Source organism: Sceloporus undulatus, chromosome 6 (genome assembly GCF_019175285.1).
Source record: "Sceloporus undulatus isolate JIND9_A2432 ecotype Alabama chromosome 6, SceUnd_v1.1, whole genome shotgun sequence".
NCBI classification, from domain to species: domain Eukaryota; kingdom Metazoa; phylum Chordata; class Lepidosauria; order Squamata; family Phrynosomatidae; genus Sceloporus; species Sceloporus undulatus.
This window is the reverse complement of record NC_056527.1, coordinates 107,515,541-107,529,073: the sequence shown is the minus strand read 5'-3', so window position 1 is coordinate 107,529,073 and position 13,533 is coordinate 107,515,541. Positions and strand designations below refer to the sequence as shown.

General features: G+C 42.4%; 1 protein-coding gene across 9 annotated transcripts in view; it reads left to right on the top strand.

Annotated features, from left to right (window-relative positions):
* Window positions 1–13,197, top strand: part of LOC121933254 (myosin-10-like) — a 71,688-nt gene extending 58,491 nt beyond the window's left edge. For 6 of the 9 annotated variants that reach the window (XM_042472721.1, XM_042472716.1, XM_042472714.1 and 3 more), the window contains 6 exons: window positions 616–739; window positions 973–1,181; window positions 2,059–2,167; window positions 3,626–3,798; window positions 5,225–5,248; window positions 9,891–13,197. In XM_042472721.1, the coding sequence (XP_042328655.1) occupies window positions 616–739; window positions 973–1,181; window positions 2,059–2,167; window positions 3,626–3,798; window positions 5,225–5,248; window positions 9,891–10,080 (829 nt within the window). In that variant the 3' untranslated portion in view covers window positions 10,081–13,197. The remainder of the gene's footprint in view (window positions 1–615; window positions 740–972; window positions 1,182–2,058; window positions 2,168–3,625; window positions 3,799–5,224; window positions 5,249–9,890) is intronic. The other 3 variants (XM_042472722.1, XM_042472720.1, XM_042472715.1) reach the window with 1 other exon arrangement.
* The last annotated feature ends 336 nt before the right edge of the window (window positions 13,198–13,533 follow it).

Below are 13,533 nucleotides of genomic sequence, written 5' to 3'. Positions count from 1 at the left end.
CTGTCTCCTGCACAGTTGCTTACCCCTGCTATTGAAGGGTCTTGGCCACTGCATGGACATAGCAGTATAATAACATGATATATTAAATGCCATGTGCAACCTCTTTTTACATTTTATTCAGTTTGACTGTGAGACCCCCCTAAAACAGAAGTAGCTGGGGGGTTGGCATTCCGTTGGCTGTACTGACACATTTCAGCACACTGTAGGGGGGAATCATGTCACTTAGGGCCACAATTTTGTCAGATTTTTAAATGATTTTTGGAGGCTCTGGGGAGTTGAGAGAAACCACTGCATTTGGAGGCAATTTGCGGGACTTTGACAGCTTTCGAACAAAAAAAAAAATTAACTTAAAAATCAACCCAAACATTTTTTTTTTCAAATTTGGAGCAGGGTCTGCGCATTTGAGGGAGATTGATAGGCTGCACTTAAGGGTCTAAAAGGCCTCATGTGGCCTGCAAGATGCACTTTGCTCTCATGTGCCCAAAAGGACTTTAATATGGAAGCAACCTGTGACATTCTTAAAGCTGTTCTCTTGGTTTCCTCCCCGAACCTCTCTCCAAGGAGTCACTTTTCCTTTAACCTTCTGCCTTACATATTTCTTTTATGTGTCTTCAGGTCAGCTCTTTTGGATGAGAAGCGTCACCTGGAAGCAAGAATTGGTCAACTGGAAGAAGAGCTGGATGAGGAGCAAAGCAACATGGAGCTCATGAATGACCGGTACCGTAAGCTCAGCATGCAGGTGAGGTACCTCTTTTGAAGCACCCCATACTTTTCTGACCCTTTCCTGTTCTCTGTACTGGAAACAAAGCATGGAAACATTACTTTGTTTCTTGGTCTACAACTGGCAGAATTCCCTAGCCAACATAACTGTGCTGGCTGGAGTATTCTGCCGGCTGTAATGCAAGAAACAAAGTAAAGTTTCCAAGCTCAGGCTGGAACCTCTTGCTAATTCCCACTATGCTGTTGCTGCAGGTAGAGACGCTCACCACAGAGTTGGCAGCTGAGCGTAGCTTCTCACAGAAAACAGAGAATGCCCGGCAGCAGCTTGAGCGCCAGAACAAAGACTTGAGGGCCAAGCTGGGTGAAATGGACTCATCTGTCAAATCTAAATACAAGATGGCAATCGCAACTCTGGAGTCCAAAGTGGCCCAGCTGGAAGAGCAGTTGGAGCAAGAGTCCAGGTAGAGTACTCTATGCTTTCCCTCCATGTGGTGTAGTGGTTAGAAAACATATGGAAAAGCTGTGGCCCTCCAGATACTGAACTGCAGCTCTCATTATCCCTTACAATTAGCTGTGCTAGTTCAGACTAATACTGGAGTCCGACATCTGGAGTGCCACAGGTTCCCCATATTTGATCAGAGTGTTGAACCTGAGGAAAACTAGATGATAAACCCATGAAAAAAGTAGACTTTTTTGGGATGGGGGGAGAAATTAAATTAGAGAAACAGCATGATGGAAAAGAATTAAATGTCCCCTCCCCAGCACCAGTCCCCCAAGGCCACTTTGAACTACAAACAAAATTTAAAAATGAGCAGAATGTCTGAGTACACATCTAAGGCCTCGTCCAATTTGGCCCATAGATCAAACTCCTCTGCTGAGATGAAAATTTGCCTGGGTTTCCTTAAGTCAGTCACTGTTGTTTAGCCTAACCTAGCTGAATGTATAGTTGGAAGGCATACAGTGATGACCAAGGACTGTGTATGGATACTTTGAGCTCCCACACATCTTTAGTCTGTCCTTTATTTGTTTAATTAAATTCCATTCATAAACTTCACACACTTGCAAGTATTTGCTTGTCTTGCTAAGTATTTTGTGTGCTAACATGCAGAAGGGAAGAAGCTAAAGGAAAATTCTTGCAGGTGACTGCTGGGCCCATGAGTGAGTTTTCAGTGGGAATGGACAAATGAAGATTTAAGAAGTAATGTGTTGAACCCACATATCATCAAACTCAGAGTAGACCTATGGAAATCAATAGGCCTATTCTAAGTCTAACTTGGGGTACAATCCAGTATTTTCTCCACTGTCATCATGATTCTTCTTACATTTTCTGTTTCTAAGGGAACGGATCCTGTCAGGAAAACTTGTACGAAGGGCAGAGAAAAAACTCAAGGAGGTGATCCTCCAGGTTGATGAAGAGAGGAGGAATGCAGACCAGTACAAAGATCAGGTATGACAATGATACAGGTTGTTTCCTCCCACCCCACCCCCTGCTATATTTCTGAAATCTGGGCATGTTTTTAAGTGCTTGGCAGATCAGCTTGAGAGAACAGTGAAATATTAGTAAATAAAGCCTCTGAGCATGTGCAAAATATTTGTCTCTCACCGTTCCTAAGCCTTTGCCCAGACGTCATGAGCTAGCAGTTTTTCAGACTAAGTGTTGCAACTTCAAGATGGGCTTAAAACTTGGCATCTCTTCCTTACTTCATCCTTTGCCGATTTCTGCTGATCTTTTTTATTTTAAGAAATATGTTGTTTAAAAAGTTTTTTTTTTTTGCTAAGCATTTGATATTATGTCACTTGGACGGCCTTTGACAAAAACAGAGGCTTATAAATAAATAAAAATGTGGAAACTAAACATCCCTTCGAGTCTTAATCCTTTCTCCCTGAATCTGCATCTTTAACATTAGTGACAGGTTTTTTTGCTTTTTAATTTTAGTTTACAAGAAAAATAGACACGATGGTAGCGTGTAGTAATCCATTAGAGGAAAGAAGAAATGGAGAGGGAGGAGAGAGGGGAGAAGAACTTATAGCTGCACAGGAAAATAGTTTGCTAGGCCTCACATTTCAGCAAAGGTCTTCTTAAGGACTGTGCAAAAAAGAAAAGAAAAGAAAGGCAGCAGGGGGAGAAATGAACTACAGTATTAGAATATTCATTAGAAGATCATATTGCTAAAAACTCAAAAACATTGATATCATAAATATTAAAGACCGGTAGGAAGACAAGAAAAGAAACCTAAATATAGGACAAACTCTATTAACATCTTACAAACAATCCATCAAATGTCTGAAATACACACACTCACACATCTGTATATGTGTGGAAGGCTAAGGGGGCTACATTAGTCTCTCCCAGATACTGAAGGCTGTATCCCATCACATTCCTACAGTGTATAAGAAAATTAATTAAATATATTTATATTTAAATGCCCTCAAAGCCTCTGACATAGTGGTTGGAGTGTTGGGCTATGACTCTGGAGACCAAGGTTTGACTCCCAGCTCAGCCATGAAACCCACTGGGTGACCTTGGGCAAGTCGCATACTCTCAGCTTCAAAGGAAGGCAATGGCAAACCTCCTCTGAACAAATGTTGGCAAGAAAACCCCATGATAGGTTTGCCTTAGGGTCACCACAAGTTGGAAACAACTTGAAGGCAAACAACAACAACAAAGGCCTCTGAGGGTGTGGGTACATTTTTGTCCCATTCTCCCCCTGCCATTTTAGACCTGGGAAAGACCCTTTTTAAGCAACCCAGGAAGTCATTTTCTGTGCATTTACTGTTTTAGAAAAAGGGCCCCTCTTGGGCCTAAAATGGCCAAGTGGGACTATGTGCTTCTGAAGATGAACTTCTACTGAGGTTTATGCTTGAAGGCCTCTCCCCAACACCCATCTCTTGCTTTTTCTGGCAGGTTGAAAAGGGCCACCTGCGGCTGAAACAGCTCAAACGGCAGCTGGAAGAAGCTGAGGAGGAAGCATCACGGGCCAACGCTAGCCGCCGTCGCATGCAGCGTGAGCTTGAGGATGTCACCGAGTCAGCTGAGTCCATGAACCGTGAGGTCACTAGCCTGCGAAATCGCCTCAGGTGGGTGTTTCTGTGTGGGCAAGGCTGCATGCCACAGGTTCAGTTTGAATATAGAACCAGATTCCCAATTCTCTGTGACCACTTCATAGCCCTGACTAGTGCAGAAGACATTCACCCTGTGCTGTACCTCCCCATGTGTCCTCCCATTCCTACACAGACCAGACTTTCACCAATCAAGTATTCTCCAGATATGTTTGACTACATCTCTTAGAATTCAACAGACTGACAGAGTACCAAGTGTTGGAAGGTTGCCCTACATGCTCCACTCCTTGTCTTTATTCTTTTGTTTTTGCTATTCTCATATTTCTATAAACCTGAGAGCTGGACATTAAGCATTACAGAATATTGTTTTAGGGGAAAATATGCCAGTCAAGGCCACAGAGAGGGAATGTCTAGCACACAGCCTTGAACGTCTTGTAAAAAATGAACCCCTATGATTCTATATGAGTGCACCATTCTGTCTTTTGGCATCTCTGTGATTTCTAATGGAAGTTACGGGAGAAAAGCTGCTGATTTTTAAAACAGTGATGTCCTAAAGGATTGCAGTGGGGTGTATATGTAGTCTTTGTTTTCCACCTCCTTACAAAGGATCCTTTTCATCATTCCCTGTTGGCAGTGGTTTGTTTTGGTTACTTAAAGGACTGCTGCTGAAAGGCTTGCAAGCCACACTGCGTAGCTACAACCTTTTACAACACACCTGTACTAAAAAAATTAAATCATTTACATCAACTTACCCCAAAATCAGTGAAAGATTTATAAGAGCAGCCCTAGTGGAGCAAAGGTTAATTTAATCCAGCATTCTACTAACACAATGAACAGAATGATCAAATGTCATTTGGAGTACTGTGTCAAATTTAAGAAATATCTCAGCAACCTGGAAGTTTTTTTCCAGAAAAGAGCAGTGAAAATGGTGTAGAGTGGTGAATTCAAGTTTTATGAGGTATTTATTGTTCAGGGGGCTCAGTATGTTTAGTCTGGAGACCACTGGCAGGTGTAATAGCTGTCTAGCCAGCGCTGGAGAGTGATGAGAATAGAATTCCAGGCAGCACACATTCACCATTCTTGCTGTTATCATTCCTAACTCTCAAACACGTAACTCCACTAAGTTCTTCATTCTTCCACCCAAAGGCTTCACCCAAGTTTTCCCAACCTGGTGCCTCCAGAACTTTTGGACAACACTGCCCATCATTCCTTGGCTGGAGCTGATGTAGGGGTTGTATTTCAACACATCTGGGTGGTACTAGATTAGGGAAAGGTGGGCTAGATAACAAACATACTCCCCTCTTCCTCTTTTAGTGTCAATTTCTTTCCAAGTCATTCTTTCATGTTTGCATCTCTTTCTCTCCCCCTCCACCCCACTTGTCCCAATCCCCTGTCTTTCCTTTCTCTTTCTGTGTGACATTCCATCTTTTTCTCAACCCAACAGCAAGTTAGAACGCCGGCAGCGGAAGTATGTTCTCACTCCCCTGTTCTGCATGTGTGTGCTATGCAGTGCAGTTTTGGGGTGGGATGGGATTGTGTGCAGGGTGTATGCGCATGGATGTGTGTGCAGCTGTAATGCAAAAACATCTGGCTTCACTATTCCCAGTTAGGGCTCAATCGTACCAGACATGGGAGGTCCACAGTCTGATCCTCCTCTGTTACTTATGTTTTAAATTTAAAATTAGCTGTAGGGCCTTGGGCAAGTCACACACTCTCAGCCTCGGAGGAAGACAAAGACAAATCTCCTCTGAAGAAATTTGCCAAGAAAAACTCATGATAAGGTCTCCTTAGAGTCGCCATAAGTCAGAAACAACTTGAAGGCACACAATAACAGCAGCAGCAGCAGCAGCAGCAGCAACAAAAATCTTATTCATTTATTCAATTTATATTGTACCTTTCTCATGCCAAGGGATCCAAGGTAGCTTACAAAATTGAAAATAAAAATATATCTAAAACTTTACAATTAAAAAGTTTTTAAAAAATTAAACACCAGTTCTGTTAAAAATACATAGTTAAAATAGTTTTTAAATAGATATAAAACACAAATTAAAGCATGATTAAAAGTAGATAATAACTAATAAACAGAATTTTTAAAAAGTGAACCTGTTTGGTTGTTGAAAACACAGAAGAGAGCCTTCTCAGTGTCTACTCCCTGACTGTGGAACTTCCTCCCACAGTTTTAGTATGCCCCTTCCCTGTTCTCTTTCTGCCAGCAGGTTAAGAACTTTTTTTATTTAAGGCAGGCCATTGAGTGATTTTTAATCTTATGTCAGAGCAGCAAATAGGACTGTACTTTAGTTTTTTGTTGGTTCTTCGGGCTATGTGGCTATGTTCTAGAAGCGTATATTCCTTATGTTTTGCCAGCATCTGTGGCTGGCATCTTCAGAGAATAAACTCTTCTAGAACATAGCCACATAGCCCGAAGAACCAACAAAAAACTAAAGTACAGTCCTATTTGCTGCTCTGACATAAGATTAAAAATCACTCAATGGCCTGCCTTAAATAAAAAAAGTTCTTAACCTGCTGGCAGAAAGAGAACAGGGAAGGGGCATACTAAAACTGTGGGAGGAAGTTCCACAGTCTGGGAGTAGACACTGAGAAGGCTCTCTTCTGTGTTTTCAACAACCACACCTGTAAAGGTGATGGGAATGAGAGAAACCTTTCCCCCATAACTCTTAGAACTCAGGTATGTTTGGGGAGATACAGTCTGAACCCTGGTGGTGCAATGGTTAAATGCCAGTACTGCAGCCACTCACTCACAAACCACAAGGTTGTGAGTTTGATTCCAGCCCAGGGCTCAGGGTCGACTCAGCCTGGCATCCTTCTGAGGTTGCTAAAATTAGTACCCATCTTGTTGGGGGCAATTAGCTTACAGTTGTAAACTGCTTAGAAACTGCTCTTGCTAAGCTGCTGTTGAACCCAAGGCATGTAGGGCTTTAAAGGTTGTAACCATTATTTGAATTCTGCCCAGAAATGGACAGGTAGCCAGTGAAGCTGCTTCAATACGGGGAGTTACATGATCCTTATAACCAGCTCCAACTTCTGTGGACTAGTTCTTCTGGGTTTTTTTTCAAGTGGAGGAGGTAAATGTTTACCTCGTTCCCCTTCTGCTGTTTCCTTGAATTAAAACTCTCCAAAGCTGCTTATAATATCATGGACAAGGAAAGCAAAATAGGGTTCCTTCCATTGCATTGAAGCATGTGGGAGCTTAAAGGTAAGATCCGGCTGTCCACCTCCCGCTGCTGTGTCTGTTTTGGCCCTAAGAGGAAAGAGCAGAAGTGCTTGCTTGGTATTTTTGGCAACTCTGACTTTCCCCAGTCAGGAAAACGCTTTTGTAGCAGGAGGGAGGGGAATGCTTGCACTGTGGGGGCGCTTGCTGTTGATATGAGCTTCGTACTGCACCTCTCCTAGATAGTGTGGGGTTTTTTAAAAACATGTTAGGTTTGTGCTTTCCATTCCAGGCTGCTATATCCTCAGTAAGTGTGGTGTACCTGTGGCTATACTAGGGCCTTTTAAAAGTGGGAGAACAAGTCCTCCAGCTCAGCTGAAGGTGCTAGGAGACAAAGAAGTGCTCTCCAGATAGCAATGCTCGTTCTTACCTGGGGGAGGAATAAATGCTTCTCTCTTTGGCACTAATGCAGTCAATGTGCAATCTTATACTTGTGCTCGGGTTTTTTTGAAATTCAAAAAAGTTATCCAAACTTAAAAGCATCTAGGATTGATGCTCCATTCAACATGGAAGAGAAGGAGATATTGCCCTTTGTGGGGATGTCCCTGGGCCCCATCTGGTTGTGATGACAATGCTAGTATACAATTTGCAATATTCAGATTTTTTTTAAGTGGTTTTTTCTGTATTTGGGATTTTTTGTTGTTGTTTTTGTTCTTTTTTTGTATGGATCACTTAAAAATTGCTTGGGCCTGAGTAGACTACTCAATATGACTTCTTCTACAGATTGAAGCACGTATGCAAGTGTATTCAAAGATCTAGATGTGTTAGTCTGGAAAATCAGTATGTAAAGAGATCTTGCAGCACCTTTGAGACTAACTGAAAGATGAAAGTTGGTAGCATGAGCTTTCTCAGACTGAGCCTACTTCCTCAGATGCATTTGGTGGAATAGAAAATCCAAAGACAGACCTATATTATTATTATTATTATTCTTTATTTATATAGCGCTGTAGATTTGCACAGCACTGTACATAAAAACAATAAATATAAAAGAGTAAACCTGCCTATGGCATACAATCTATATAGCAGTCTGTGTTGCTATGAAAGCTCATGCTATGAACTTCTGTCTTTCAGTTAGTCTCAAAGGTAATGCAAGATCTCCTTGTATATGTACTAGTATGACACCCAGTTCAGTAATTATTTTTTTCTTCAGCATCATTATCACCAAAACCAGCACTTTATTGTTAAAAAACACAGTAGGCTCTTCAGTAAATCTAGCTTTGTTGAAATTGGCTTCCATCTTCATTATTGGATTCAAGTACCAGATCAAGTAAATTTATTAGTTATAGCTCCTTAAATTTTCTGTGATGGAATCATTATAGCAAAACATTCATGCAATAGTTCTGCTTCTTAAAAGGAAAAATATGGTTCCCTGGTAATGCCACTTAAGTGTATGAATTGCAGTGGATTATGGCCCACCAGGGTATCCTGTGGGGTTAATGTGGCCCCCAACCCTACAACAGTTCACTGCCTTGCTTCCTGTGTTAGAAGGTAAACCTTAAAGAAGTTGTTTGCAATTAAAGTTTTGGGCACCTGATTTGACAGGAACTGACTTCTGAGTCAATATGACAAAATGCTCTTGTCCCAAGGGGACAGCCCTTGTCAAATACACTACAGTACTTCACTGTACCTTGTGGAGCAAGGGCTCTAAATTCCATGTCCAGTTGTTCATAATGGTTCTGCAGTGCAAAAGAAGACTAGAAGTAGTAATTTAATTTAATAATAATTTGTTTTATTTATATACCGCTATTCCAAAGATCATAGCGGTGAACAGCAAGTAAGCTAATTAGCAAGTAGTAGCTAGAGCAGCGGTTCTCAGCCTGTGCGTCATGAACCATTTCGAGTTTCAAACGACCCTTTCACAAGGGTTGCCTAAGACCATTGAAAAACACTTATTTCGGATAGTCTTAGGAACTGAGACACTGCTCCTCTATCTGGGGAATCACCACAACATGAGGAACAGTATTAAAAGGTTGCAGCATTAGAAAGGTTGAGAACCACTGAGCTAGAGCTTCAATATCACATTTCTTTATCTCCCCCATGAAACAGGATGAGTAGGAGAATCAATAAAACCATCTAGATTGAACTTCCAGTATCAAACTACAATCTGCCGTTGGCTGGGAAGCTCCGTGAATGGGTTGCTGTTTCCCTCCTGCATCTATGCGGCATGTGCCCTGCTTTGCCTAGCTTTGGCCGTTTTTAAGTGGTTGAATGTGGCAGATCTAGGCCTAAATCCAGCTGCTAATCACAGTTTGAGTAGACTGTGTGGCGCTCACGCAAGGGATTTCAGCAATTCAGTGGGTCTAGCTGAAAAGGTTAGCAATTGAATTCAGGTCCCAGTGTTGTAAACTGAACATTTGGGAATTCTCCAACCTTCCTGAGAAACAGCAAGGACTCCAATAGAAGAGGTGCCAACTTAAGAGAGAAGCTTTACCCCTCTCCAATCTCACTTTATGGAGTAGACAAGGAGCGATTAGAACAGGGGTGGGTCTGGGGGCTAGCAGCCTGTCCTAGGGCCCTCTGATGGCCACATGGACTGCCAAAAATTCTCCAAAACTCAGCAGTCAGTTTCTAATTTTGAAAAACAGGTGTTTTTTTGTTTTTTTAAATTACATCAAACAGCACAAGGAGGGTTCTGTAGTTATGTTTAAATGTGAACTGAGGCTCTTAAAGGCAATTAAATATCTCACTCCCCTTTTGAGGAAGGGGAGGAAAAGAGTAGCATAGAAGAGTAGAGGACCACACTTTGCTCACCCCCGAAATAAAATATGGCCGGGAGTTTTGTTTTTCGCAGTATACTTCCTTCTATAAGCAGGGAGCTAGCAGAGGCTGAGTGCCGTGGTATAAATGCCGTTTTTCTTTATTCCTTCACCCTCCATCACAGACGCACACCGCTGAGCTTCACCACCCGAACCGTGCGGCAGGTTTTCCGCCTTGACGGCGTCTCGGATGAGGAGACCGAAGACCCGGAGAGTGACTCCCCATCCACCAACCACCAGCCCTCACAGCCCCTGACGCCTTCCCAGGGGCCACAGCCAGCTCCCCCGGTTGATGAGCCAGCCCAGACTGACTGAGGCTAAAACCTAGGTGGGTGGGTTGGATCTTGGGGAAAAGGGGTGGAGGAAGAGGGGAAAGGGGGGCAACCTTATACATTATCTGATACTTTATACAAAACAATAAAAACACATCATCCCCCCATCCCATGGGCAACCTCAGCTCCTCTTTCAAAGGTCTCCCAGCTCTTTGAGGGCAACTCCTCCTTGTATCAGCCTGCACTTTAATATCGACCACCCCTGAGGGGTGAAAATTGAGAAGGAGGTAGGTTCTGTGGTGAGGTGGGGTTGGGATTTTTACTAGATTGAAGAAGTAATTCCCAACTGAGAAAGCTAGCATTGCTCTTGCAACTTCCCTCCGCCTTTCTTCTTTTCCCTCTTCCTTCCCAGCTCTAGTCTGAACGTCTTTAAATAAGTAAATAACTAAAAAAATATTGAAGACTGGGCAGCAAAGCAGTCAATGGATACAAGCTGGCTTGGGGCTTGTCTGGACCCATCTAGCACTGCAGCTGCTTCATGGGTACAAGTGGCGGTTTAAACTAGATTAGAGCTCATAAAAGGTTTTTTGGGGGGGAACTACAACCCAGAAATAACTTTTATGAGCTTGGCTTCCACTATTCCCTTGCCTTGCCCTCAAATAAAGATACCTCCAGTTGGGGGTAGCCATTTTTGTTTCTCCTTCCATTGTGGCTCATTTGCCCAGCTCTGAGAGGGAGCTGCATCTGAGGTGCCTTCTGTTCTGCTCCATCTCCTCATGTCACTCTACCGCACCTCAGTTGCAAAGTCTCCTTTTTACCTCTCATTCTCTGCTCCTCAAGGGGGCTGGAGAAGGTCCTCAAGTTCCTTCACATGAAGATTATGTGGAATTTTCTATCATCTCTGGAAGGCTGTTCTTTCCAGCATACACACCTGAGCTTGCTGGAGCTATTTGGAGCCTCCACCTGCCTCTTGCACCTGCCCAGACCTTGGGTAAAACATGAGGAATGAACTGGAAGCCATTCATCTCAGCCTGCCCTCTCCTGTTTTGGACTTGGACCTGGATTCCACCATCTCTGCATATCGTTGCCAGCAGCCAAAAGCACTTTGATTTCTCTCTGTTATCTCTGACCCACCCCTACCTCATTCCCAAACCTGCTATGGTGATAATTTAAAAACAACAACAGCAACCCTATGATGAAGAAGTTAGGATTTGCAAACTGTAGATTCAACAACAAAGTCAGGCCTGATGGTATAGCATATCTTAACCCGTTCCATCTTATCTGATTGCACATGTGTAGAATTCTGTATTGCATCTCACACAGAATTTGAGTTCTCTAAAAATTAAGTTCGCATTTTCTTTCCTTCCGAAAGGAAGGTAGCTTCTAGTCCTCTTAACATATAAAATACATTTGAAAATATCCAAGTTGTGTCTGCTGCAGCCTATACTGTTTTGAAGCGGTGACTGCTGTTTTTCTGTAGCAGTAGCTACTCACCCCTCACATTGTGGTCCTCTGCTTTTGCCCCTCTGTTACTTTTGTCTACTTATCAAAATGAAAGTGCAAGTGTCCTAGAAAAAAAAGGACCCACATTAAATCAAAAAAATCAAAATAGGCTTTGAATAAGGTGGGCACTGGAGCAAACGTTGCAAAATAAGTGATTTACCTAGAATCAGGACTTCTTTGATGCATAACTTGCCATGCTGTGGCCTGAATCCAGTTGCTAGTTTCAACCACAGTCAGACTCATTGAATCAAAATTCTGAGCCACAAATCAACACTTAGGCAATTTACTTTGATTCAGGGGGCCCACTCTAGTTGGAATTTGCTGTCAGAGCCAGGCCTGTGAGGTTAGCAGAATATGGAGAGTCGTGCGAGACCTCAGCAGCTGCTTCTAGGCTCCCTTTGGGTTTTGTTTTTTGAAGCATCAGGAGACAGTTTGGGGAGAGGGCTGTAACCCTCCTTAATGGAGCTGGGGGAACCTCCCAAGTTTGACACAAGCAGGTTCCAGACATTGTGCTTGCTACATATTCTGACCTGCGCACCTTCACCTGTCCAAGGAACAATGCCTTTGCTTTGCTCATTCTGGAGACTTAGCATTGCTTCACATGTGACTTTACTCCCCAGCACTTAGGTAACTAGCATGTGTGGGAGACACATATACTATCACATTAAAAATGACACAACTATCTCTTGCTGCAGTTGCACATCTTAGGAGGCTGCTGCTGCTGCTGCTTCCCCAAAGTAGCACTTGTCACCAGATGAAACCGTGGCAGTTTGAGAGCCTATATTTAACCAGGGGCTGTGGAATTCACCCCACCTCACTTTGGCATTGATCTTAATTCCTCAATAATGGTGCCCACACTTTGGCGCAAGGCTGTATGACAATGAAATGCCTTTGACCTGTGTGCCCAGAGTTTGAGAATTTGCAGTCCAGTCCTATGCATGTTTACTGAGAAGCAAGATTGTTGACGCTCAAAGCAGCTTCCTCCTGGATAAGGACAGATGGGATTGCAGATCTACTAATATCGAGCACTTACATAGCACTTTAGTGTTTCAGAGTGTTTTATATTCATTATCTCAGTATAAACTTTGGATCTAATCAGCCATGTGCACCTTTTGTAAGCCAGCAGCAGGCGGGCAAGAAAAGCCCATCCAAACCCTGCACTTAAAAGACTTCAGTGTGAAGAGTTTGCAAATCCTAGCTTGGACTCCTAGTCAAAACACCCAGAAGTGTCTGCTCTTCTCAATTCAGGAACTGGCTCGGGGTGGGCCTGCCTTCTCTATCTATATAAATATGATTATTATGTTTTGCATGGTGGTTTCTTGTCTTAATTTGTTTTTATTCTGTCATATTATTATTATTTGTATTTGTTTCTAACAAAAGTATTTTCTTCTGAACAATTTGATTTGTTTTTTTTCCTCAAACCCAGGGGGTTTGTATTTTTTAAAAAACAATTTAAATCTGTCTCTTCTTCCTTCCTACCCACACCAACCTCCCCCCCCCCCCTTGCTGCTTGGATCTGTTTGGAAATTCTTATCCTGATGTAAAGGGCCATAGCAATTATCCTGCTCCTTTTTTGTTAAAAAAATATAAAATAAAGGAAAAAAAGAATACTTTTTAAGAAAAAGTATGTCTTCTATTAAAAGGTCATCTCAGATTACTAGTCTGCTGCGTGCAAAATTATTTGGAGTTGTTACTGATATGTTTTTGTTTTTTGAAATGTTCATTACTGATAATTTACTGGTACCAGAATCTTCCAGCTAGCATCACTGTTGGTAATGTTGTTTGAGGCGTTTTGGAAGCTGTAGTCTAAAAAAGCAACATTTCTAAATTGTGTCCTCAAGTTGTGCACTGATAGCAGCTTTCAACGATGGGATTTTAAATCCAAAAATATCTGAGAACTCATGGTTGGGAACCACTGTCTTAGACTAGCCTGGTTCCTTGCGTATCATGAGACATTCATAGCACTGTGCCTAACATTTTTAGAAACACTTGA